This window comes from Pseudoliparis swirei, chromosome 9 (genome assembly GCF_029220125.1).
Source record: "Pseudoliparis swirei isolate HS2019 ecotype Mariana Trench chromosome 9, NWPU_hadal_v1, whole genome shotgun sequence".
Taxonomy (NCBI): domain Eukaryota; kingdom Metazoa; phylum Chordata; class Actinopteri; order Perciformes; family Liparidae; genus Pseudoliparis; species Pseudoliparis swirei.
The window spans coordinates 22,989,880-23,015,034 of record NC_079396.1 but is presented as its reverse complement, the minus strand read 5'-3'; the positions used below and the strand labels follow the sequence as shown (position 1 = coordinate 23,015,034).

Here is a 25,155-nt window from a genome sequence, read left to right as displayed (position 1 = left end):
AGGGCCTAATTGTTGTCCCAGTCCAGCCCTGGTCATCGGGGTGCAACAGACAATAAGTCTGTATAGAAGTCAATGAGAAAATGACCCTATTGTTGTCTCTTGATTTATTCCCTGAGTAACTACATTGAAAACATTACTGTACGCTAGTTCCACATCTACTTCAATACGGCATGATGTTCATGATGGTCATTAAATGATGGTCCTAGAGTAAAATAGATTCTGGTCTCTTAAAATGTCTCGTACAGAGTTCAGTGGTTTCAAAAACCAAGAAAAAAATCAAAAAAAAAAGGGCTTCAAACGCAAGTCAACAAACAACAAGGGCGACTTCACGATATATATATATATATATATATATGTGATAATGGTTATATATGATCTATGGTGATGACGTCAAAACAATTGTTACAATGTCTCCCCGACTGACAATAATGACATTTGTCAACTTATAAAGGTACAGATTGGAGAACAATTAAAGCAAACCCTTTTTTTTTTATTGGTCACAAATTAGGAATAAGACATCCGATGTGTAATAATGATCAATGATCTTGGCACATCCTATAATTTGTAGTGACTTTCTATCAGCAGACCCAGCTCCTCTATACGGTCGAGACAGATTCTCTACAAAACAAATACTGATCATATGTTGGGCAACCTTTAAATGGCACGTGGTGCCTTCTCATCAGCACACTAGATATTCAACTGTTCCTCCATTTTATTGGCAAAAGTGTTTCAGCTGCTCTGTATTTTGGGGGGGGGGGGGAGGTTCCTGCGTGTGCTTGTCTTTTGTGCGTGTGTGCGTGTGTGCGTGCGCATGCAGGGTGGAGCGGGAGGCCGGGTTGTGCGCCGATGGAAAAGACGCACCGCTCATCTATTGGACCAGACGCGGAGCGGGCGTGTCCAAGACGCGCCTGCAGAGGCTGAAAGACTTGGCTTTTCTTTTTTCCCCTTTTTTTCCCTCGGAGACCGGAGACATGAGGTTCCGAGACACCTGTCAGCAGCGCCACACACACCCAGAAGCCGCGCGCGCTGCAACTAGAGGCTGCGTGTTTTTAACCATGCACGCGCGGTTGTCGTTGTTATAGCCTCCCGTAAAGTTATTCTGCTGCTTTCTGGGTTTTACCGTTTAAAAAAAAATTTATTTCTTCATTATTGTATTTGGATTTCTCTCAAGCCGCATGAGTTCTCCGCTGTTTCTCGGGCAGCTGGTCGGGGTTCCGTTGGAGATCATGCACCCCACCACCATGGAGAAGGACACCACCTACACCAAGATCTTCGTCGGCGGGTTGCCGTATCACACCAACGACGCGTCACTTCGGAAATATTTCGAGACTTTCGGTGACATCGACGAGGCGGTGGTCATCACGGACAAACAGACGGGCAAGTCCAGAGGATACGGCTTTGTGAGTGCACTTCAGTTGCTGTGTGTGTGTGTGTGTGTGTGTGTGTGTGTGTGTGTGTGTGTGTGTGTGTGTGTGTGTGTGTGTGTGTGTGTGTGTGTGTGTGTGTGTGTGTGTGTGTGTGTGTGTGTGTGTGTGTGTGCATGCAATAGACGAGCCGTTGGATACCACGTCCAGTGACATGTGGGCTTTTAATCCCGGTGTTGTCAGAGTTCAGTCGGATGGTGAAGACGCGTGAGATCACCACGTCATAGCTGCCAGTGATGAGTTAGAAGCGACTTTCCCGTTATGGTTAATTGTATTGTTCTTCTAGTATTACCTCGGAGGCTGCACACACACACACACGCACACACTGCCACTTTGTTCATGCATCAGTACGTGCAGTGTGTCTGGTGGTGGTGGCAGTCACATGCTTGAAGCTTGAGAAGATTATTTCATCAATTATTATTATTGTGACGCATACACACACACACACACACACACACACACATATATATATATATATATACGTTATAAGTGCATACTTATGATACATAAGCACAGACACAGAGAGGTATACAAGTGAGTTGGTAGTGAAACAGCTGTGGACAGATGTCTCTGTTTCCCACTGTGTGTTTGTGTAAGAGGGAGACAGGGGGGGGGAGTGGTCACAGAGGTGTGACATGTCAGTTGGTTCTGCAAGATAAGTAGGGATGGGTATCGTTTGGGTTTTTTCTGATACCGGTGCTAAACCGGTACTTTTAAAACGATACCGGTGCCCAAACGGTACCTGAACCGATACTTTTTTTTTTAAACGCACAATGAGGACATTAAAAACCTCTTTGGCCATATTCCCTGTAGAAGCCGTTATCATGGAGCACTGACAAACAACGGATATCAGACTGTTAACAGACACAATATATGTTCTCCATTATATGATGTGATATGTATTGTCATGTGCAGACCTTATCGGGTTAATCTTGTCACTGTTTTGATGGGCAAAGAGAACAACCAATCAGAGGCCCTGAAGATGACACGTGACAAATAAAGTTTTGCTTCTGACAGCCAGAGTTACACTGAAACAAAGTGACGCCCCACGGTCTTTATTCCTCCGTCATTATATTCCCGGTAACACCGGGTAAACAGCCGGGATCGCTGGACATCAACACATCTTTGGCTCTCTCATGTCTTGTCTGTCTCTATACTTGTGAGACTAACTAAAACCATGGGCGTACGAATCAACTGGTCCTTAAACGCACTGACACCATCTTCAACCTGCCTGTCCTGCTGGGACGAATGTTGCTGGATACGCGGGTCTTGTGCCTAGCACCACTCTCCGTGGAGGACGAGAAGACATCTACATATTCGGAACTTTGATTACAGGATTTCTGCTGTTTGGATTTGGCGCTGCCCTGGCTTATCGGAAAATTAAGGAAACGGTGACAGCCGATAAAAGCCCCCTAAGGCTGCCCGACATGCGATTTGAAATCCTATTGGCAAACGGGAGGAAATTGGAGGAATAGTGGGTGCGAAAACTGAATTGCAGCTACTGGAAGACCAAACAATCCCAATCTTATCTGCTGTGACTGGAATAACAACTCCCGAAGATCACTGAAGCGAGACTCCATTCCCATTCCTTCCCCTATCCACAGACACCTGTGGTTGTTTTCTCCCAGGCCCTTCAAGGCCATCTCCATGGCAACGACCATCTTGTGGACTGAGAACTTTGTCTGTTGTGGACTGGGGGCCATTCACAGAACTTAACAAACTGAAATGCACTCACTACCCCCATCCCACGCCCGCCTGCTTTGCCCCAGGGTGACAGGACGGGTCTCCGCGCCGTGACGGCGATGGACCGGGCTGGCTGCTTGTCGGTGCTGGTTACCTTCTGCCCCAATGACGGGCTATCGCCCAGTCTTTGGATTACCTCCTCCCCTTCCTACGTTGCAAGTCATGTCTAAGATGTATGTGCTTATGTGCAATGGTGTTTTGTTTCTCCTGCTCTCTAGGGGCATAGTCGGGGTGGCTTTTTCTTTCTCGCCTCTCTTCCCTCATGTTATGCTGTCATCTTTCATCCACCTAGATGGCGCTGACGGCGCCCGGGTATTGGTGCGCGATTCTTGCACCTTCCGCCAAAAAAAGTTCCTCGTTTGTTTGTGTTTTTAATATGAACATTCTTTGGCAATAAACATGTTTCTGATTCTGATTCTGATTCTGATCTGCTAGCAGACTGTCACGCTCGTAGCTAGCGCTAGCTACGAGCTAGCTACGAGCTAGCTTAAACATGGTTATAATGGCTAATTTATTATTTATTGGGCTACTTTTATGAATGCAAGACTTGCAATCAACGATACGGTACTAATCTGAGTTAAGGCTGCTCGTCATCATCGGTCTCCACGTGTTCAGGGGGACCGGTGACGGTCTCCCCGTCGCGCCCAGCCTGGCGCTGGTGTGCTCGACGCGGGTTCACTAGTCACACACGGCCACGCCTCCGCTGTCAGAGTTAAATATGAGAGGCTCGTAACCGGCTGACAGGGCGGAGTCACCAGAGAAGTTCACAACAATAGTTTTTTTCAATTTCAATCGGCTCAGGCACCGGAAATAAGCACCGAAATGTGCGTTGCGTTTCGGTCCGGGTAATACCGGTTGTATTGGAACCGGTACCACATTTTTCCGGTACCCAACCCTAAAGATAAGGCTGCAGCAGTTTCATTTTGACTTCCATGCACCCCCCCCCTCCTCCCCCTCTAGCAGGATGTGTTTGGTTGTTTGTATAAAGAGTCTGTGAGTTTGTGTGTGTGTGTTTGTGTGTGTGGGAAATGAAAAAAGATAAGAAGAGATTGTTTGATGTGTGATTGGACTGACGTGTATAGTAAATGATCTCTGCCTCTATGCGTGTAGCCATTGAGTGACCAGTGTTAGCGAGAGCTGTTTTTTGGGGGACGGCGACCTCATTTCATCCGTGACGGTCTGACCTCTTAAACTCCGACGATCTCAAACCATCCGCCGCCTCGGTCTGAGTCTGCCAAACGAAAAAGCAATTTTACTTTCAGTGACCCATTTGTTGGTTATGGAGCTCTAGTCTACCTCGCATATTAACTATATATGTGTATGTGTGTGTGTGTGTGTGTGTGTGTGTAACCTTCAACAACCCCTTCCCACTGCTATCTGCCCACTCCTCAACAAACTCCCCCAAGGTAGATTCCAGTATCTCATCCTTGAAAACACGGTGTGGGGGGTGGGAAAAAACACAAATCTTCCTCCTCACACTGGAAACATTGGCTCAAAAATAATGTCCGTCTCCACGAGCCGATGTCTCCTCACGCATTGAGCGACACGATTGTAATCAATCGAGTATAGAGACGAGGACAGCGGCTTCCTTAGGGGGGGGGGAGGGTCTCTGACGATGCTCCATCGTGTTGGAATCGGAGCGTTCGCATGCGACGATGTCGCGCCTCAAGAGTGATTATGAATCCGTGGCGCTGTCCGCAGGTGACCATGGTGGACCGGGGAGCAGCGGAGCGGGCGTGCAAAGACGCCAACCCCATCATCGACGGCAGGAAGGCCAACGTGAACCTGGCGTACCTCGGAGCGAAGCCTCGCAGCTCGCAATCTAGTAAGTGTGAGACCACTGGATGTACGGGATCATATCGGTCGTCAAATACCTATAGTAGTAGTAGTAGTAGCTTTATTGTCAAATTCTTCACATGTTAGACATACAAAGGAATCGATAGGACGTTTCCCACTCTCCCACGGTGAAACATATAAAAGTGCACAGGCACAACAGATAAGACAAGACATTTCCTAATACTAAGTAAACATAAAGATTCACGTACAGTTGTTATAAATACTATATATATATATAAATACGTAATAGAATTTTAAACAAGTGAATACAAGTGATTAAAGTGCAGAGTTTTGAGTGATTTTTTTATAAATCATGTGCAGGATAAAGCTGCTGGTGGTTTTCTAAATATACAACAAAAAAAGGGTCATTCCTTCTCTGGATAGTTGCCGACTTCTGTAATAATCTTCCAGAACAGATCTCAGACCTGTTGCTTCACTCAATTAACGACGCGTCGATGTTCTAGTCGATGGCTTCCAGGGAGCTTCCTCGAGATCCGCAGTCCGTCGCAATAAACGTGGTGTTTTCTGTATTTCTGGGTCAAAAGATACTGAATGTTGCCCAAACTTGTCACGTCTTTGGATGCTTTGTTGGATTCGTGCGTGAACGCTTGACGTTCGGGCGCCAGGCGCTCCTCAAACACTCAAATATCACACGGCGGGCCGTGAAAGTGGTCCTGAGGATGAGTCTAGCTTTGATGAAGATGAAGCATCTCCAAGAGAGACCGACGACTCTACGGAGACATCGCACAGCTTTTGCGCCGCCGGGCTTTTCTCTGTGTCGACCGACAGACCTTCGGCAGCAGCTCTCCCCTCGCCGCTTACTTTAAAAGCTCGCTGGCTGCGATGCTGCCGACTGGAGGTGTGATTGACAAACACTGCCGCCGACGACAACAACAACAACAACAACAACTGACTGTGTGTGTCCTCAGTCTGGGGCCGGGGCGAAGCACCCAGCGGATGGGAGATGGCAGCGCTTGGTATTCTCGTCATTGTGTGCCAGAGAGAATGGGAGAGGGAGAGAATGAGGAGAGCAGCAGGGGACGGACTGCTCCGGAAGAGTAACATAACGGGCCGTCTGTCCGCCTCGTTGTGCCGGAGGAGAAAGAAACCGTGCATTTAGATATAGGGTTGAACAAAAGAGGAGCGCTGATGGCTGTACAGTGAGAAAAGAGGAGTAACGGAGGAATGAATAGCCTGAGGAATGTTGGCATGGAGATGGAGGAGGAGGAGGAGGAGGAGGAGGGATTTCTCCTTTCTTACTCAGCCTCAGCTGATTCCTGGTGAACTCTGGAGGCAGAGAGGTCACGTCTGTTTGTATTATTATTTGTGTGACTTTATGTGATGTGTGTGTGTGTGCTGAGGGAGGAACAGATACCGCCTCGCACACGCTAACACCTGAGCCGAGGCCGAGAGGTGGAGAGTCGTCCTCGCCCGCTCTCTCTCTCTTTCTCTCTCTCTCTCTCTTTCTCTCTCTCTCTCTCTTTCTCTCGTCGTCTGTGCAGCTGAACCATCGCTCTTCACGGCTGCCTCTCTTTGTCTGCAGGTCTCTCTGTTGGAGTTCAGCAAGTCCATCCTACGTGGGCTCAGAGGCAATACGGGTAAGACGGAGAAGAATCAATACCTCGATTTCCACCTCTCTCTCTCTCACCTTCCTCCTCCTCCTCCTCCTCCTCAACACAATACATCTCACTCCTCTGTCCTTGACATTTGTGAGCACTCGCTCCTCCACTGTGAAGGAAAAGGGGCGGGGGAAAAAAAGCTGTAGCAAATGATGCTTGTTAAAGCTCTTCCTCAAAGACGTATTTTAGCTCTATCTGTGTGTGTGTCTCTCTCTCTCTCTCTTTCTGGGCAATTAAACACATGAGAAGCTCAATTCTGAATTTCTTTCACGCACGACTTGGGCTTTACTGAGGATACAAGCCATTTAGTGAACCCACCCATCCTCTCATGTTCGTGCATCCAGAGGCATGACATCATATCTACTTAATATCTCTGGGTGTATTATTAGGCCACGGTTCAGGATCTTGGGTTGAATTCACAGTCCTAGGGGTTAAAGACGCAGGCCTAGTAAATGTAACCGCACGTCAGGGCTGCAGTGGACGCCGATGGAGACCACGAAGAGCGTGATTGGTCCCTTTTGACTCCTCCCGTTGGCCCACGGAGAATGCAGAACGTGAAGAAAACCATAAGAAGACCGAGAAGTCGACATCGATTTATTTGTCACGTGAAATAACGCCGCTAGTAGTTTTGTTGTCAAAACCGGAACTAATTTATTTCCTGTGACGACTGAAGTTTATTTTAATCAAAAGACACACGAGGCCGAAACCGACACGTGTTTGCTGGACTTTTGAAGGAAATTGCACGAAAAATGAGGAGTAACTTTTATTTCTCGCGAACACGAGGACATACAGTACGTATCACCTCGTGTTCGAGACACGTGGGAACCACCGTGCTCCTCTGTGGGCGATGTCGAATAGATCAATAGATCGAGATGTGTTTTGCAGCAATGTAACTAGAGATGCAACAATCAATCAATCAATCAATCAATCGGAGAACAACGCTGAAGACGGATTAATCACAAACATTTTGCTGGTGAAACACTTTTCAAATATGATAACGGCTTAAATGCTTTCTTTGACATATATGACAATCAATTAAACATCTTTGGCTTAAAAGACAAAAGGAATTGTCGAAGGGAAATTATTCGCAGATGAATTAATAATGAAAATAGTTGAATTAGTAAATGCAACGAGGCACCTTGACTTGTCAGGTATTTAATAATTCCTTTAATTCAGTGAACTGATTTTCCAGAACATTTACCGCATCACAATCTATATTAATATATACGATCCCATCCATTGCAATTAGGGATTATTTCCGTGTCGCCTAATCCTCATGGACCTGGAGAGCCGAAGAGAGGCATCATGGGAACTGCTGCTGAGGAGTGTGTGTGTGTGGGGGGGGGGGGGGACTCCGTAAACTCGTTGTAAACCACATGTGAAGGCCGTTCTGCCTCCTCGTCCAGTTTCCCTGAAGCTCCAGAGGAAACCGTAGTGACTCAGGTCCTGAGTGAAACATGGAGGATGACTCATTGCATGAGGGTTGTTGTTGTTGTTGTTGTTGTTGATTGTAGGCGTGGATATTGTCATTTTTACAGACGGGATCCTTGATATTTGAACGGTGCATTTTTAAGGAATATGCCTGATGTCATGTTTTGGGGGGAAAGGAGCTCTCTTCTTCACACAGACTTTCTCCGGCTCCCGCGGCTACAGAGGAGTCCATTAAAAACCTCAACTGTTCTGAGTGCTATTAATATTGCAGTCCTCAATTTCTGAATGAGTGATGAGGGAATTGAGGCTGACCCAGATGAGTCTATGAATGAGTGATGGCGGGTTGATTGATGGGCTCCTGCAACGGAACCAGACATCCAGAGCGAAAGAGGGACTTTTAATCCGTTCTTCCAGGAAGAGTCCCACGGATTTAGCCTGAAAGAGAGAGAAATGTCACCCGGTCACACACACTGACTTCAACTCACACACCTGCGAGGCAAACGCACACACACACACACACACACACACACACACACACACAAGGTGGCACATTGACTATTCAAGCATTCAGATGTTTGGAACAGATGTGTCTTCATCTGCCTTTCTTTAGATGATGTGTCATTGTAAACTGAATGTCTCGAGGGACTGTTCGTTGGACGATCCAGGATTATTTTTCCTTTTAACCCCCGTATGGATCAATGAATTGAGAAAATAACCGTCAGATTGAGCCAAAAAGAAGATAATTCGGTAACACGATTCATATAAGAGAATTTAGAAATGTATGTCATACTTCACAAACCAGCAATTGTTATATGAAGTATTAATTACACATTTTGAGACTCCAGACCAGAAGATAAAGCTTTTATTTTATAGCGGGCCATTTTTTTAAGGAGTTTGAACCACCACACATTTAACCCTTGTGTTGCCTTAGGGTCATTTTGACCCGAATCAATATTACACCCTCCCCCCGCCTTAGGATTAATTTGACCCCATTCAATGTTTAATGTCGGTGTTCTTTCGGTAGTCAACAAACAAACATAAAGTGCCTCACACTTAAACTTGGAAAACAATATCCATCCATCCATCCATTATCAATACCGCTTATCCTCATTAGGGTCGCGGGGGCGCTGGAGCCGATCCCAGCTGACACAGGGCGAAGGCAGGGGACACCCTGGACAGGCCGCCAGTCCATCGAGGGCACATATAGAGACATACAACCACTCACTCTCACATTCACACCTTTGGGCAATTTAGAGATCAATTAACCTGACGGCATGTCTTTGGACTGTGGGAGGAAGCCGGAGAACCCGGAGGGAACCCACGCTGCCACGGGGAGAACATGCAAACTCCACACAGAAGGACCGCCCCGACCGGGAATTGAACCCACGGCCCTCTTGCTGTGAGGCGACAGTGCTAGCCACTACACCACCGTGCAGCCCCGGAAAACAATATTAATTCTAATAATTTTCTGGAGGTTTTAATTGCTGGCGTCAAATTGAACCCAAAGGGTAAAATATGTTAGTAAATATAAAGGTAACAGGAGGGTGAAACATTGATTCGGGTCAAAATGACCCTAAGGCAACACAAGGGTTAAGAGACTGTCAGTCAGATGTGACAAATCCACATAGAGCACAGAAAAATACATTTATATAAACTAAAACATGCATTTATATAAGCTGAAACATGCATTTATATAAACTGAAATATACATTTATATCAGCTGAAAAATACATTTATATAAACTGAAACATGCATTTATATAACCTGAAACATACATTTATATAAACTGAAACATACATTTATATAAACTGAAACATGCATTTATATAACCTGAAACATACATTTATATAAACTGAAATATACATTTATATAAATTGAAACATACATTTATATAAACTGAAACATGCATTTATATAACCTGAAACATACATTTATATAAACTGAAATATACATTTATATAAACTGAAACATACATTTATATAAACTGAAATATACATTTATATAAACTGAAACATGCATTTATATAAACTGAAAAATACATTTATATAAACTGAAACATACATTTATATAAACTGAAACATACATTTATATAAACTGAAATATACATTTAGATCAGCTGAACAATACATTTATATAAACTGAAACATACATTTATATAAACTGAAACTTATCGAGGTTTGACAGGCTTCATTCCTCCCTCATCTAAAACATCTTCTTTGTATATTCTCTTTAAGCCAATTGGTTCGCACACATGAGCTCACTCAGATCTCCAAGGGACAGAAGAAGAGAGTGTAGGTGGAAAGCGTGATTAATAAACAGGCTATATGTTTTATTGGCATGTGGACGGAGAGAGAGACGAATAACAGCAGCGACGGTCATCTAACAGAGAGAATTGAGAATAAGTGACTCAATCAAAACCAACACATGTGGCAGCTGTGCGGTGCCGAGACCTCTTTGAGGTCACGCTCGTTAGAAACTGGTTTCGCTTTTTCAACTGCAGCGAAGTTTCATTATGAAACAAACCGACTCTGGTTTACAGCAGATTTCCCCTAAAGAAGGAAAAGCTAATAATTAAATGACTCTTTATTTGTTCCCTGTGTGAGTTATGAATATGTTTTGAGGTTTATTGAGGAGGATTTGATTTGTTTTCACTTTATTTTTAAATTGAATATTCGCTGCTGTCGCTTCAGACTGATGTGTTTTTTTATTGCCGTGTGTTTTCATATTACTTAGACTAAATCATTTGATGAAAATACAAATAATTAGGTGCACCAATTTCCCCAACAATTATAGCAATGAGTCGTGTGTGTGTGTGTGTGTGTGTGTGTGTGTGTGTGTGTGTGTGTGTGTGTGTGTGTGTGTGTGTGTGTGTGTGTGTGTGTGTGTGTGTGTGTGTGTGTGGTTAAAAACACACGTGATCAATTATTCCTGTGCCTTTTTAGCACTCAATCTACTGCAGTGGAATCACTGGTTCGATCCCACTCCGTCAAATGGGAACAATTTCCTCCGAACCACCTGTGAAGGTAAATTATGTATAATGTGTTTATTAGTGATCTTTAGAGGAGCCGGTATAGGTGGATTGGACCTTTTAGCCAGGCCTTATTCTCACACACACACACACACACACACACAGACGTGACGATGGTGTCGACCTTCTCATCCGACTTGTCGCAATAAAATCAAATAATAACTTTGACCAAAATGTTTACCCATTCCCTTTTTTTTTTTTTTTAATACACAATCAGCCTCAATTTTTTATTGCCTTCTGCTGTGTGTGTGTGGGGGGGGGGGCCTTCGGAGTCTGACACCCACACAGGAAACGGCAAATAACAAAACACAAACTCAAACAAAGCACCGCTCTGTATTTGCTAAAAGTTTTCAGAGGACATTGTGCCAACTGTGGCTTTGAGGTGCATTGTGTGTGTGGGGGGCATGTGCCTGCTGTCTGCCTTTGTATTTTTTCTCAAAAAATAAAGAACATTGTTTTTCTTCTGGTGTTTATTTCTTTGAGAGAAGGAACGTAGATGGCTGTTAAATGTGGAGGGGGCGGCGGTGCTTCCTGTCGAGGGGGAGGAAGGCAAGAAGGTGGGGTGACACTTCCACACAGCACACCTGTGGCTGGGTGGAGCATTATGGCCGGTGCAGGTCGACGTTGCTGCGCGTGGATTTATGGTCTAAAGGTTCCTGGCTGAAGCCTCCCGTGAATCATCGAGCGGCACCGACTCCTTTTCATACGCTCACTTCCTCCTCCGCTTTTCCTCTCTACATCCTTTTTTGTGTGTGTTCCACCCTTCCCCTGGTTCCTCTTTGGCTGCCTTCCTCCCCCTCTAAATGATCTCTCTGTGTGTCAAGGGAGGGTGTGTGTGGGGGGGGGCTTCAGGTAGGAGGTGAATCCTCAAGTGTGTACGTCTCTTATCCTGGGACCTAATTAAGCTAATGTTATTTTCATAGAAAGCTCCCATTTCGTTCCGTCGTCTCTTAATAGATGACACACATTCTGATGTGAAGCATTTGAATTATGTTTGTTTTGTGCATTTTAACTTGCGTTTCATCTCCCGCCTCCATGTTTATTTGTCAACAGCGATAATCGGCGTATAAACAGTTTGTGATTGATAACGCGTTATAATATTGCGGCAATCAAATCTATTGATTGACACGCCGACAAATCCTCACCGGAGGAAAAAACATGAACACACGTACAAATGATTTGCATGCAGGTTTGAATAAGGAAATATGGGTTATCAACATATATTTATAAAGAATAAATATGTTATGTTTCACACAAGATGAATACAACAACCGTACATTATGTAATTATACAATTACAAATGTTATACAATGGTTCATTATTCATACTGAAGTTACAGAAGCTTTATTAGGAGTAATAATTGGCACGATAGAGTTCTAACCCATTTAATTATGTATATATATTGAATGTATATTCTCAATAAAAGACGTTGAAATAAAGAACATTTGTTTGATGGATTGGAACTTTATTTTAAATGTTGGATGTGCAACAAGTGAGAATATTTAGATTGTTATACACTGCAAATATAAATCTCTCTATAGGTTTTATTAAGCATGTACAATCGGACATCTCATGCAGACAGAAATTATCACGACTTACACACTGCTATGATAATATTCAGTGTGTGTGTGTGTGTGTGTGTCTAGAGAGGACGGAGGGTCATGTGTGTTTTTCTCTGTGACTGACTCACCCTCACATCCCTGATCTGAACTATTAAAAGCGTGGCTGTCCTGAGGCATGAAGGATATGATGGCTGATCTTCACCCCTAAGCAGCTCTCCCTTCTCCGCTCACTCCTCTCACTCCTCGCCCAGGGCGTCCCCGACCTCGACCGTCTTATTTTATTTTATGTCTTTTTTTTGCGGTGCATCCGATCTCTTTTATCTCCGCTGTCTGTTTTTTTTATTTACGAAGGACAGTGAGGAGGAGGAGGAGGAGGGCAGAGGAAGGGGGGGGAGAGGGGGTGGGAGGGTATAGTTGGTGGAGGTTATTCTGCTCTCGTGGGTCTGTTAGTGAGCATAGACCCATGCAGCTGCGCCAATTAGCCCTGCTATGTCTACACACACACCACACACGCACACACACACACTCAACTGACTACACACAGCCTTTTAAGAGTGTATATGTTTCTTTCAGATTTGCATGTTTACTTATTTCTGCATGTGTGCTTTGGCATGCAAACACATCAATTGCATAGTGTCTACACCCCCTGTGTGTATGCATATATATATATATATATTTATAGATATATACATATGTAAAAAAAATATATAAATACATATATTTAATATATATATATATACATATATAATTATATAAATAATTATATATATAATTTTTAAAAATATATATATATATATATATATGTATGTGTGTTTGACAGCCAGCAATGATGCCAGGCTTGAGGCGAGCTCCCTCTCATGCCGCTGTCACATTGAATCAGCCAGGCAGCGGCACCCAGCCGAGGGAATGACACTGCACTTGTGCTCCGGGAGAGACGAGATACACTGGTGCTGGTTTTAGCTTCAGCTGTGGTTTTGACTTATTGTGGTGGTGTTGTTGCACGTCATTAGACTACACATGTTAGTCATGGTGTTGCTTTTTTCTCTCCCTTAGAGACCCTGGAAACCTATTGTCCCCATGACGTACTGTGGCTCATGTGGTCTCACATGTAGACACTCATTGCCATCAAGTTAAAGCAGTTTTGATTTCTTCACACAAGAGATCTCTGATTTTCTGTTGTTGTTGTTTTGTGTGTGTGTGTGTGTGTGTGTGTAGTCGAGTTGTAAAAGGTGATGTTCACATATCTCAGTGCACCATGGATGTGTGCTCACGCTGACAAGGCCACGTGCAGCCAGTGTTTTCAGTCCATGGGCCTTTCTAAAAATCCAGAATTCACATTTCATACTGGGCTCAAGCGCAGTGCACTAACGTGGTAAAATACCACAATCGGTCTCGTTGACAACGATCGGACGCTCTTACTGTCCTAGCAATAAAAAGATCCTTATTGAGATGCATGACCTTTAGAAACTAAAAGAAACCCTCTTGTCCCCAGCAGGGTGTTGAGACGCGTATCGAGAGCTTCCTGTTTAACGCTCAGGATTGTTGAAGCTTTTCAAATTCACACCTCGTCTCTCTGTTGTTTTGAGACTTTGTTTTTTTGTAAAATGGAAAATTGACAATTCACAGGTTTTTTTTTTACGGGACGATTATGTGTTGGGACTATTTTTTTCACAGGCAACCTGTAATTTTGGAGTCTCCTCTGGTTGCCTGGCAACTGCTCCGAACCAAATAGTCTGGCACCCACAGTAAAAAAGCAAATCTTTTTTTAATTCATTTTTTTTACAAATTAAACCAACAAGATAGAAATTGTTAATTAGTGAGCTTTAGTTGTGCCGGTTTGGTGGATGTTTATTTTGCCGTGTTGTTTTCCTTTGATATCAAATGTTGTTTGAATCCTGAGAACTTTATATTACATTTTAATCCAGATCTCAAAGTTGCCAAAAAAAAAACCAAATGTGACGGGAAGAGTTGCAGATAAATGTGTTTATCGTGATGCGCAACACACACTCTACCCTACATTTATAAAAATAGATCGACATTTTTGGGAAACAAGCTTATTCTCTTTCTTGCCGAGAGCAATGATACAACTCTTGATATAATATACAACTAGCAGCTGGTTAGCTTAGCATGAAGACTGGAAATGGGGGAATCTGTCCAAAGATATAAAATGTTAATTGCTTCCTGTTAGCTGTTGCTCCATTTTACCAAAAAAATCCTAAAGATCTTTTATTTTAAATTCTAGCCCAGATTCTAAAAAGGTTTCGACGTGTGCTTTCATTTCATTTCATGTGCCATGAAAACACAGTGTCCTAAAATCATTGATATTACACTCAATTTAAGTAAAACTTAATTTGGCTTCAATGAAAAGAAGCAAGATGCAGATGCCGGAGTGTTTTCCGGCCGTCATTCGAGTTGGTTGAGGAGATATTTTGGCGCCTTGAAGCTTCCTCGGTCGGACGCAGTCGGGCTTCGATGAGTCCAGAGAAAAAAACACTTCAAATCACAAACATTTCATTTCACCATTATTCAATTAAATAAGCACACCAAGAGCTAATGCACACATTGAAAGTGAAGAAAAATCCCAAAACATATTACACTACCAATTACTTTAATGCCTCGATTATACAGGAAATAAATCCTTTTCAGCAATCCAAATTCTAAAAGCGTCAAAGGAAGACGAGACATTACATCAGTTGTACAAAATCTTCTGCAAGTAGTTACTCCTGTTTAGCCAAAGAGAATTTTTTTTTTAAAAGAGGGTAAAAATCAACCAAAATCGTATTCGTAAAAGAGGAAATCCCTTCTCCAGAGTCCAGAGAAGAGTTAAAAGTAAGGTGAAATAATTTTATAACGGAAATAGGTCGTATAGCCAAACTGGCGTGTGTGTGTGTGTGTGTGTGTGTGTGTGTGTGTGTGTGTGTGTTGTATGTATACAGCACAGTGGGTCTGAGAAGACCCAGTACTCAGTATTTGTTGTGTCCACCTGGTCCCTGCTCCGGCTCTGTTTGGGGGTAAGCAGCAGCAGCATCATCATCATCATCATCTCTGCCCTGATCACCTGGTGACAAGGTCACTTCCAGGTTAATGGGTTGCACTGTGGGAGCCGATCACGGGAGCGCAAGTGTTACATACCGTCATGTGCTATCGCTTTTTTCCTTCTCAAGCAGCTTGACCCACTTCTTCTGATATGATCCCAGATGTAACCGAGGCAGTTCAGGTTAAGCGGGCGGCCTCAGGCAAGGACGCGAGCGAAGGCGGGAGGACAGTGGAGCGCTTCTTACTCTCATTACTGCCGGGGCTCGGAGTATCAACAGTGTGTGTGTGTGTGTGTGTGTGTGTGTGTGTGTGTGTGTCAATTCAGAGACCACATTTTTTTATTCAGAAAAGCAACTATCCGTTATCGTGTTGTACGATATTTAGCGGTTTCCTTTTTGAAGCGGTGATATTTTATTAGGAACAAGGTTTTTTTTTTTGGTGCACATTTCTCAGGCAGTGTTCTAATTACTTAAAACACGAGGGAGGAGGTCTATTTTAAGGCAACAGAGCTGATAATTGCACTTGAGGAGGAGGAGGAGGAGGAGGCCGATCCCTTAATCGGATTTTTTGTAATGTTTGGATATAAAGAAAAGGAAATAGAACTTGGACTCACAACTTTGAGTCTCCGGTCTCCGGTTACTGTTGTTGTTTAAATGACACTTAATGGATCAGATCTCACACACAGTCACATATTAAATTATTAATCCGATTTTGCAAACGTTGTCATTGGATATTCAGACAATGATATGGATGTGTGTCATTTTATTTTATTCTTCTCTATCCTACTCGATTTATTTTCGGCATGTTTTTTTTTTTGTGGCACATATACTGTAACTGTACAAACAGCATGAATAGAAAACCCAAATAAACTGCATCTCCAATCAGGTGTCACCCAAGATATGAAAATACAAATGTAACCATTTAAAAGTAACACGTGTCTTTTAAGTCGTTCATATTTGTTGTCACCGTGACATCTTAACCCTCCTGTTACCTTAGGGTCAATTTGACCCCATTCAATGTTTAACCCTCCTCTTACCTTTATATTTACTGACATATTTTACCCTTGGGGTCAATTTGACCCCAGCAATTAAAACCTCCAGAAAATTATTAGAATTAATATTGTTTTCCAAGTTTAAGTGTGAGGTACTTTATGTTTGTTTGTTGACTACCTAAATAGCCCTTTAAATATATAAAAAAGTTGATATTTCTTATATGTTTGACACAGTGAAAAACAGCCTGGGGTCAAATTGACCCGAAGGAACACCGACATTAAACATTGAATGGGGTCAAATTGACCCTAAAGGTAACAGGAGGGTTAAGTTCTGGTTTTGCACAAAACAAGATGAAGATTGTCATCACCAGTTTTATTTTGGGGTTTTATGAGAGTGAAAGTTTAAAGAAAGCACTAAAAGATGACGAGAGAGAAAGTGGCCGGAGTGTGTATTTATATATAAACACACAAAGAATGCTGCCTCCCAGCTTCGGTCCTCTTGTGTGTGCGGTTGTGTATCTGTGCACACACCAGACGATGACTCTGGGTAACGATCACTTATGCTTTTATAACGTCTCACACGTTCTCAGTGCGTCGCTAAAATGTGACCAACTGTCCAAAAGATAGAAGCTGTTCAGTTCATGATCAAAGTAAACCAGCAAATATTCACATTCGAGCGAGATGATGAAACGACGGGCCGCTGATTAACTTCCTGTTCCTCCGCTGATCGGTGATCGATCCTCCGTCTGATCCCTCCCTCTCTCACCTCTCCTCCTGCAGGCTCTCCCAGCAGTACGTCTACCCTCAGGCCTTCCTGCAGCCCAGCCTGATGCTGCAGCCCCAGCTCAGCCCCGCCTCCCCTTACCTGGACTACAGCTCCGCCTACAGCCACTACGCCCCCGCGGGCCTGGAGCAGTACCCCTACGCCCCGTCGCCCTCCGCCGGCTACCTCGGCTACAGCTTCTCCCCCGGCGCGCCGGCGTCCCCGACCCCTCCGGCCGCCCTCCACCCTCCCCTGGCTGCGCTCGCCGCCATGTCCGCCGCCCCGCAGGCCTTCCTCCACTACCCCCTGCACCAGCCCGACCGCATGCAGTGACCCCCCCCCCCCCCCCCCGAACTGACTGTTGACCTGTGACATCATCAGGACTGGTTAACCCAGGGAGAGAGTGATGCAATCAAAAGGGCTTTTAGAAAGCACTCTCATTCCTGTTTTTTTAAATATATATATATATAAATATATATATATATATAATATTGTTGTTGTAATATGTGATGGAAATGTTCTCCCGCTACAGTCATCAGCACTCGATCTGAATGTTTTTTTTTCCACACACGTGGCAGACGACTGGTAATCTGCTGGATGTTTCTGCGTGACCACGGGTCCGGAGGTCGGAGGCAGAGGCCGACTGCTGGAGGGCGAGTGCAGGTAAAGGCGGCGGGAAGCGGGTCGCGTTGGAGACGCCGCCGCCGCCGCTGCAGTTTCTCCAAAAGGCACTGAACTGAACGCCGGATGTTAGCCAGGCCGAGAGCCAGTTCCTCTTTCGGAAACAAAAGCCCAATTACCTCCTCTACAAGGTTACCTTTCTGTCTATGGCCTTAGAGATCTCTCTCTCTCTCTCTCCCTCTCTTAGTTTGTGTTTGTCATTTTTATTAGTCTCTCATCTCGAATGAACAAAAAATGTTCATCGTGCGCCCCCTTTTTTTGGTTTGTTACTTTAATCTGCCGCGGGCGAGTCATCACACGGTGATAATCACAGTTTAACAGAATATGCAATGACGATGATGAAGGGCAAGCATGAAGGTAGACGCAACGCACACTGGTGTTTTGTATTTTGTATCGCTGCTGCTTGAGCATTACTGAGACCAAGACTTAGTTAACACTTAAAACACAATAGTCATCACATTAAATGCAGCGGCTTATTAGGCTAATTACAAAAAAACAACCTGTAACCTTTTGGAGCAAGAGTGTGTGGATGGTTGAATACTTCAAGTACAAAGTCGTCAATACATATCAAGTACATGTGTTTGGATGTAGGTGGTGTGTTCCTGAATATGTGTGAGTGTATATATATGGTGCCTGTTTGTTTGTGTGAGAGAAATAGAGCGATGCCGTCTTCTTCTTCTTCTTCTTCTTGGCCTTCTTTTGTTTGGCCTTCTTCTCCTCCTTTTTCTTCTTTTTCTTCTTCTTCTTCTTCTGCAGAATACAGACGGATGCTTCAGCCAAGAGTCTCGCGCCGCCACCTTTTTTGTTTTGTAAAGTTGTAAACCAAGCCATACGTCACATTTAAAACAAATATGCAAAATAAAAGGAATATTTCTAAAAATAAGATGGGGTTATTTTCGGGGAGCGTTGTGAAAATTACGAAACCCGGGGAGTCCGTGAGTCATAGCAAACCTTTGCCTGAGTCATTGAGCTATCAAGCTGAGGCTATGACCTTTGTTGACCTACCACACTATACATACAGAATATAATGTACGACATGGACATACTATATCAGGGGTGGCCAACCCGCGGCTCGCGAGCCTCATGCGGCTCTTTGCCTGGTGTCATGCGGCTCTTACGTTCATATCTAAGTTTGTGTTTTTTTGTATGTGCGTGTTCGCTTCGCTTGAGTTCAATACGGTATTTTTCGTCAAACGCGCATGCGTGAGATGAAAAAAACGCAAAGTTTCCCAGTAGGGCAGGGGTCGCAAACTCGTGGGCCAAACGCGGAAAGACCACATCCGAATGTCGAGCGGGCCGTTCTACGGTGGGTTACGCGGATGAAAGTGTCCGAAAATCAAACACTGCACTTACGCCATGAACGCCGCATTATGGGCAGCTGGATGTCCCGCACTTTGGCTAAAGTAGTTTACGGTGACGCTTTCTCCAGCCGCCCTCAATTCAGCGGACACGTAAGAGCAGCGTTGCGGGAGAACCGCATCCGAATGTCGAACACTCTCTTCGGCTAAAGTGGTTTATTGGTGGGCGTTTGATTACTCCAGCCCCCCATAATGCGGCGTTCATGGCGCAAGTGCACCGTTCGATTTTCGGACACCTGTTCTGATTGACACCATGTGAAGGAATTGCTTCGAGTGGCAACAACGGAATTAAGCCAGATTTGAAGAGGATTGTTCAAGGCAAGGAATCCCATAAGTCCCACTAAGCAACATGCATAGTAAAAGAAAAACGCTATTGTAAATTATTCTATTTTTGTTTGTGGACTTGGTTGAACTGAGATAATGTGTGTTTGTGTGTGTGTGTGTGTGTGTGAGTGTGTGTGAGACAGTGCACACAATGTTCATTGTTGAACATGACAGACCTGTTGTCTTAGTACTGTAGGAGTCCATTTCTGTCATTATCATGTTGGTGTGTGACATTTACAATAAATCTGGCTGATCAGAGGTGTGTGTGTGCGTGTGCGCGCGCACACATATGTGTATGATGTGGCTCTTTGCGGTGACACAGTAAAAAATGTGGCTCTTAGTCTCTGACTGGTTGGCCACCCCTGTACTATACTATCACTTCCATGACATGCTATATGACTTTTTGTTGATTTTTTTTCTTTTTTTTGGCAAGGAATAATGTAGCAATTTATAGTTCATGACATACTATATTATGACTTCTGTTTAAATGTTTTGGCGTGCTATACTAGGACTTTTTTAGGACTTTTGATAACTTTTTAGGACTTGTCCTAACTTGGGTTATGAAGCCCAGGGAGTCCGTGAGTCATAGCAAACCTTTGCCTGAGTCATTGAGCTATCAAGCTGAGGCTATGACCTTTGTTGACCTACCACACTATACATACAGTATATAATTTACTTCATGGATTTACTATACTATCACTTTCATGACATTTTCATGACATACTATCCCTTTTTCTGATTGCTTTTCTTTTTTTTGGCAAGCAATATTCTGGCCATTTATAGTTCATGACATAGTATATTGTGACTTTTGTTTAAATGCTACACTATTACTTTAATTTAATTAATTTAATTTAATTAATAAAAAACTAACAATTTTAATGACATACTATACTATGACATTTTTAAGGCATTTTTACCACACTAGGATACATCTGTCTCTCTCCACCTGCTATTAAACTTCTATAATAAGGCCCGTCACATTATATAGTCATGTTATTACCGAATCTATCTGGCTCTCAGCTTATTGAAGATGTCAATATTTAGAAACAGTATGGCTCATTGAAATCTTTTTCTTATAGTGTTTATGCAACAATGGAACTGTGTGGCACGGAGGAACGAGGCGTTGGCTACACAGACAATGTAGAACATATACAACCCTTCCTTTATCCCTATATATACGTATATATCCTAAAGGTTATCTAACGTGTTACAACTTTGATTTTCTCAAAGCACACTGAACTATTGAGCATTTATTTTTCATTTTTGGTCCAATTGAATTTTGTCCAATTCAAATATGTAATGTGAGTCTGATATCGGCTCTTTTCGTCCTCTACTGGCCATACATATGTACTGCAGCACACATTTTCCTCCATGCCCATGCAACCTCACTATTATGGAGGACTCAAAATGACTTATGTATAAATAAATTAATGCATGAATAAATATAGGAATAAATAAATAAATGCATAAATAAATGTATAAATAAATAAATTCTTAAATAAATGTATAAATAAATAAATGTATAAATAAATAAATAAATATAGGAATTAATAAATATAAGTTATAAATCAACAGGACATCATTAAATAAATATATCTCTACATTTCTGTATCTGTTCATTTATTTATTTCTCTATTTACGTTTCCACACGTATTTCTTCATTTTTTTATGTGTGACATTTACGTGTCCGTATATTCAAATGAGCTGGGGCGGTCCGAACCTCTGTCTAAAGCATGATTGGTCACAGGAGTGTGATGCACCTGGTGTGTTATGCTCTACTATTTCTGCCTGGCACATGAAGCTGAAGTTGGCTCGCTCAGCTAACCGTTAGCAGAAGTTAGCCTAGACAGCTTTTTGACTTCAGCCGTTTATCATTTCCAAGTACACTGAGTACAGACTCGTGTTTTCTTGGAGTCTGGTCTTGGGAGTCCAGACTCTCGAGGACGCAGGACGGTCTTTCTGGTCTTGTGACGTCACCACATCAACTATTCGCAGAACTCAAAAAGTATTGAACCGAATCGCATGAAATTTGGTGGGATGATTGGTTATTATCCGGGGACCAGTTGATTAGATTTTGGGATCGATCGGGTCAAAGGTCAAGGTCAAAGGTCATGAACATGTCAAAATCTTCTTGAATCGCATGAAATTTGGTGGGATGATTGGTTATTATCCGGGGACCGTTTGATTAGATTTTGGGATCAATCGGGTCAAAGGTCAAGGTCAAGGTCATGGAAAGGTCAAAATCTTTTTTTTACCATAGCACGATACATTTTTGTCCAATTGGCATGCAACTAATGCCAAAATGTTCATAATTCAATGCCCAATCTTGTGATATGCGAAGGTATGCGCGAGTGCCCATTCTAGTTTATTCTTGTATTTATTCATGCATTTATTTATTTATACTTAAGTCATTTTAAGTCCTCCATACAACCTCACTATGGGCGAAATTTAAAAGGAACAAAAATGAAACGAAGAATATATCAAGTCTTTTTATGTTTATTATCATTGAAATGTTTATTGACACGCCTTGTGCTCCCAGTGAGGATAAAATAATAAAAGAAGACTCGATGTAAAGCTTGAACAGCTGATCTGCAGTGAACAAAGTCTGGGAAACAACATTTCCTTTGGATTGCGCTGGTTCAGAACAAAACAAAAAGAAGCAGATGGTTTATGTAAAAATGAATATCATAGCAAATAACCAGGAGACATACCAGGTCTTAAAAACTGATGACAAAATGAGCACAGCTGTTGGTACGAAACAGGAGAGGGGTAATGGAAAAGAAACAAAATAAAAAGTAGTGTATCTGCAATCTTGATCTCTCACACACACACACACACACATAAACACGTATGCACACTAACTTGTAAACACACTCTGGTCACAAGCAGGCACACACACATGCACACACAAACCCACGGGTAAAATGTAGTGATGGAAAATAGTGAAACCTTGGTAAAATGTAATTGTATCATACATCCACGTCTTGTGTCTGAAGTGCAGAAAACAAAAGGAACTTAAAAAATAAATAAAATGGAGATAAATTCAGATGAATATTGAAAAGCATGCCCATCTTCACTGGTCTAACCCAACTTGAAACGACCACAAACCCAGAGTATTGCCCTCTCTACCCCCACCCCCACCCCTTCATCCACCCTCGCCCTCACTATGCCCTCTCGCCATTCTCATATCAGACCCACATCCCCGCCTCACCCTCATCCTGCCCTCGCCCCCCGGACGGGGACGAGGTAGCTGCTGGTTCCGGTTCTGGTCGCCATATATACCAAAAACACAATGTCCAGTTTAGAATACAGAGCGAGGACTCCGGGGGGGTCAAGGAGTGTCATTTTGTGTTGAGGTTGAAGGTTTGTGTCGTTTTTATTTTTATTACAGCGGCATTGGAAAACAAATCGTATCACGGGTTAGTATTCATGCGATGTTGTGTGAAGGCATGGGGGGTGGGGGAGGTGGGGTTGGCGTAGTAGCTCAGGGCCTCGGCCCTCGTCCCAAGGAGAAGGGGGGGGCAGGTTTATAGGGCTTGCGTCTTGAGCTCGATGGGCTCCACGCGGGCGTCCTGCTGGGCCTCGCTCTCGGGGGGCCGGCTGCCCTTCAGCGTGGCCAGGCGCTCGGACAGACCTCTCATGCGTGGGAAGAGCAAGAAATCGTACAGGATGGCGCCCAACGCGCCTCCCATCATCGGCCCGACCCAGTACACCTGCAGGCGGGAAAGACATCGGTCAACACGGGGTTCAGTCATTACCTTCGCATTGAAAATGCGGAAGGTTATGTTTTGATCGCCGTGTATTAATTTTTTTATTTTTTTATTTGTATACGTGTTATTCGCATAACACAAAAAGTATGAAACCGAATCGCATGAAATTTGGTGGGATGATTGGTTATTATCCGGGGACCATTTGATTAGATTTTGGGATCAATCGGGTCAAAGGTCAAGGCCAAGGTCATGAAAAGGTAAAAATCTTCTTTTTACCATAGCACGGTCAATTTGCATGCAACTAATGCCAAAATGTTCATAATTCAATGCCCAATCTTGTGATATGCGAAGGTATGCGCTCTACCGAGTGCGCCCATTCTAGTTTTATATGTATTTGTTCCAGATTGTTATCTTCAGTTCGACGGCAGCTCTCACCCAGTGGTTGAGGAAGTTCCTGAGGAGCAGAGCGGGGGCAAAGGACCTGGCAGGGTTCATCCCAGCACCGGTGTAGTACATCTAAAACACAAGACGCTTGTTACCTGTTCTTTAAAAAAAAAAAATTTTTAAGTCATTGCTTTTTTATGTCAATGATCTCGTGCCTCACCCCCATGAGATGTCCAATGGTGACGGAGAAGCCGATGGACAGGGCGGCGGATCCCATGCGACCGTTTCTCCTCTCGTCGGTCACGGCGAAGACGCACACCACCAGCTGCATGGTGAGGAACACCTCCACGGTGGTGGCCATCCCCACACTGATGCCCGGCTGCAGCTGGAGACGCACAGGTGGATGAAAGAGTATGAATCTCATAAGACATATACGAATACATTTCTTACACACACGTCACCAGTTGGGTTTTAATAGCTTGAGCTGAACCTGAATTCGTGACACATTCCTCCTCTTACCGTGTTCATCGCCATGTTGCCCCTCATGTTGCCGGGCGTGACCCCGTAAAGGACGGCGGCCCCGGCCACGGCCCCCAGGCACTGGGCGACCATGTAGAAAACGGCGCGGAAAAGAGACAGCTGCGAGCCGATGAGGTAGGCGAAGGTGACGGCGGGGTTAATGTGGCCGCCGCTGATGTGGCCGACGGACTGGATGAGAGTGGCGGCCGCCAGCCCGAAGCACAGGGCCACGTGAAGGACGTGGTGAGGCCCGGTGGTCCAGCGCAGGGCGGCGCCCATGCCGAAGAATACGAAGAACATGGTCCCGAAGAACTCCGCGAAGACCGCCCGCCAAAAATTCATGGACCGGAACTCCCACATGGTGACCGATCACTTTGGGATCCCCACCGGACGAAGAAGACTCGTTAAAGAAAAAAATATCTGTCTCTCTTTACCTTTTCAGCCCCGAAAAAGAGCAAAACAAATCGTCCTTTTTGTCGGTCAGCGGACTCGGCCAACTGAAAGAAGGAAGAAAAAAACGCTCGTGATTTCAGAACGCCGACAGACGGATCCGCCCAACGGACCGGGGTTGGTTCGGTCAACTTGCCACCTCCGGCCACCTGTCGCAAAGACACGGGGGTGAGATGCCGAGGGAGCGTGGCTGTGGAGCTCAGTCGTCAGGAGGAGGTGGGCATCGATGCTAAAGGGAGATGTGAAGTAGAGACGGGGATAGACGGAGCGCCCGCTGGACCTTTTAGCCTCTCTGA

The 25,155-nt window shown here is 44.0% G+C and overlaps 2 protein-coding genes across 2 annotated transcripts; one reads left to right on the top strand and one right to left on the bottom strand.

Moving 5' to 3' along the window:
• Positions 1-1,175: 1,175 nt before the first annotated feature.
• On the top strand, positions 1,176-17,766 carry rbm38 (RNA binding motif protein 38). Its single transcript, XM_056423493.1, has 4 exons — positions 1,176-1,400; positions 4,869-4,992; positions 6,547-6,601; positions 17,451-17,766. Exons 1-4 carry the CDS (start codon positions 1,176-1,178, stop codon positions 17,764-17,766), a joined length of 720 nt encoding a protein of 239 aa, XP_056279468.1.
• Positions 17,767-22,989: 5,223 nt separating this feature from the next.
• mipb (major intrinsic protein of lens fiber b) lies at positions 22,990-25,110 on the bottom strand. The gene is made up of 4 exons (XM_056424024.1): positions 24,410-25,110; positions 24,111-24,275; positions 23,942-24,022; positions 22,990-23,509 (listed from the first exon to the last, which is right to left on the bottom strand). The coding sequence occupies exons 1-4, from the start codon at positions 24,767-24,769 to the stop codon at positions 23,324-23,326; spliced, it is 792 nt and encodes a 263-aa protein (XP_056279999.1). The 5' UTR covers positions 24,770-25,110; the 3' UTR covers positions 22,990-23,323.
• Between the last annotated feature and the right edge of the window lie 45 nt (positions 25,111-25,155).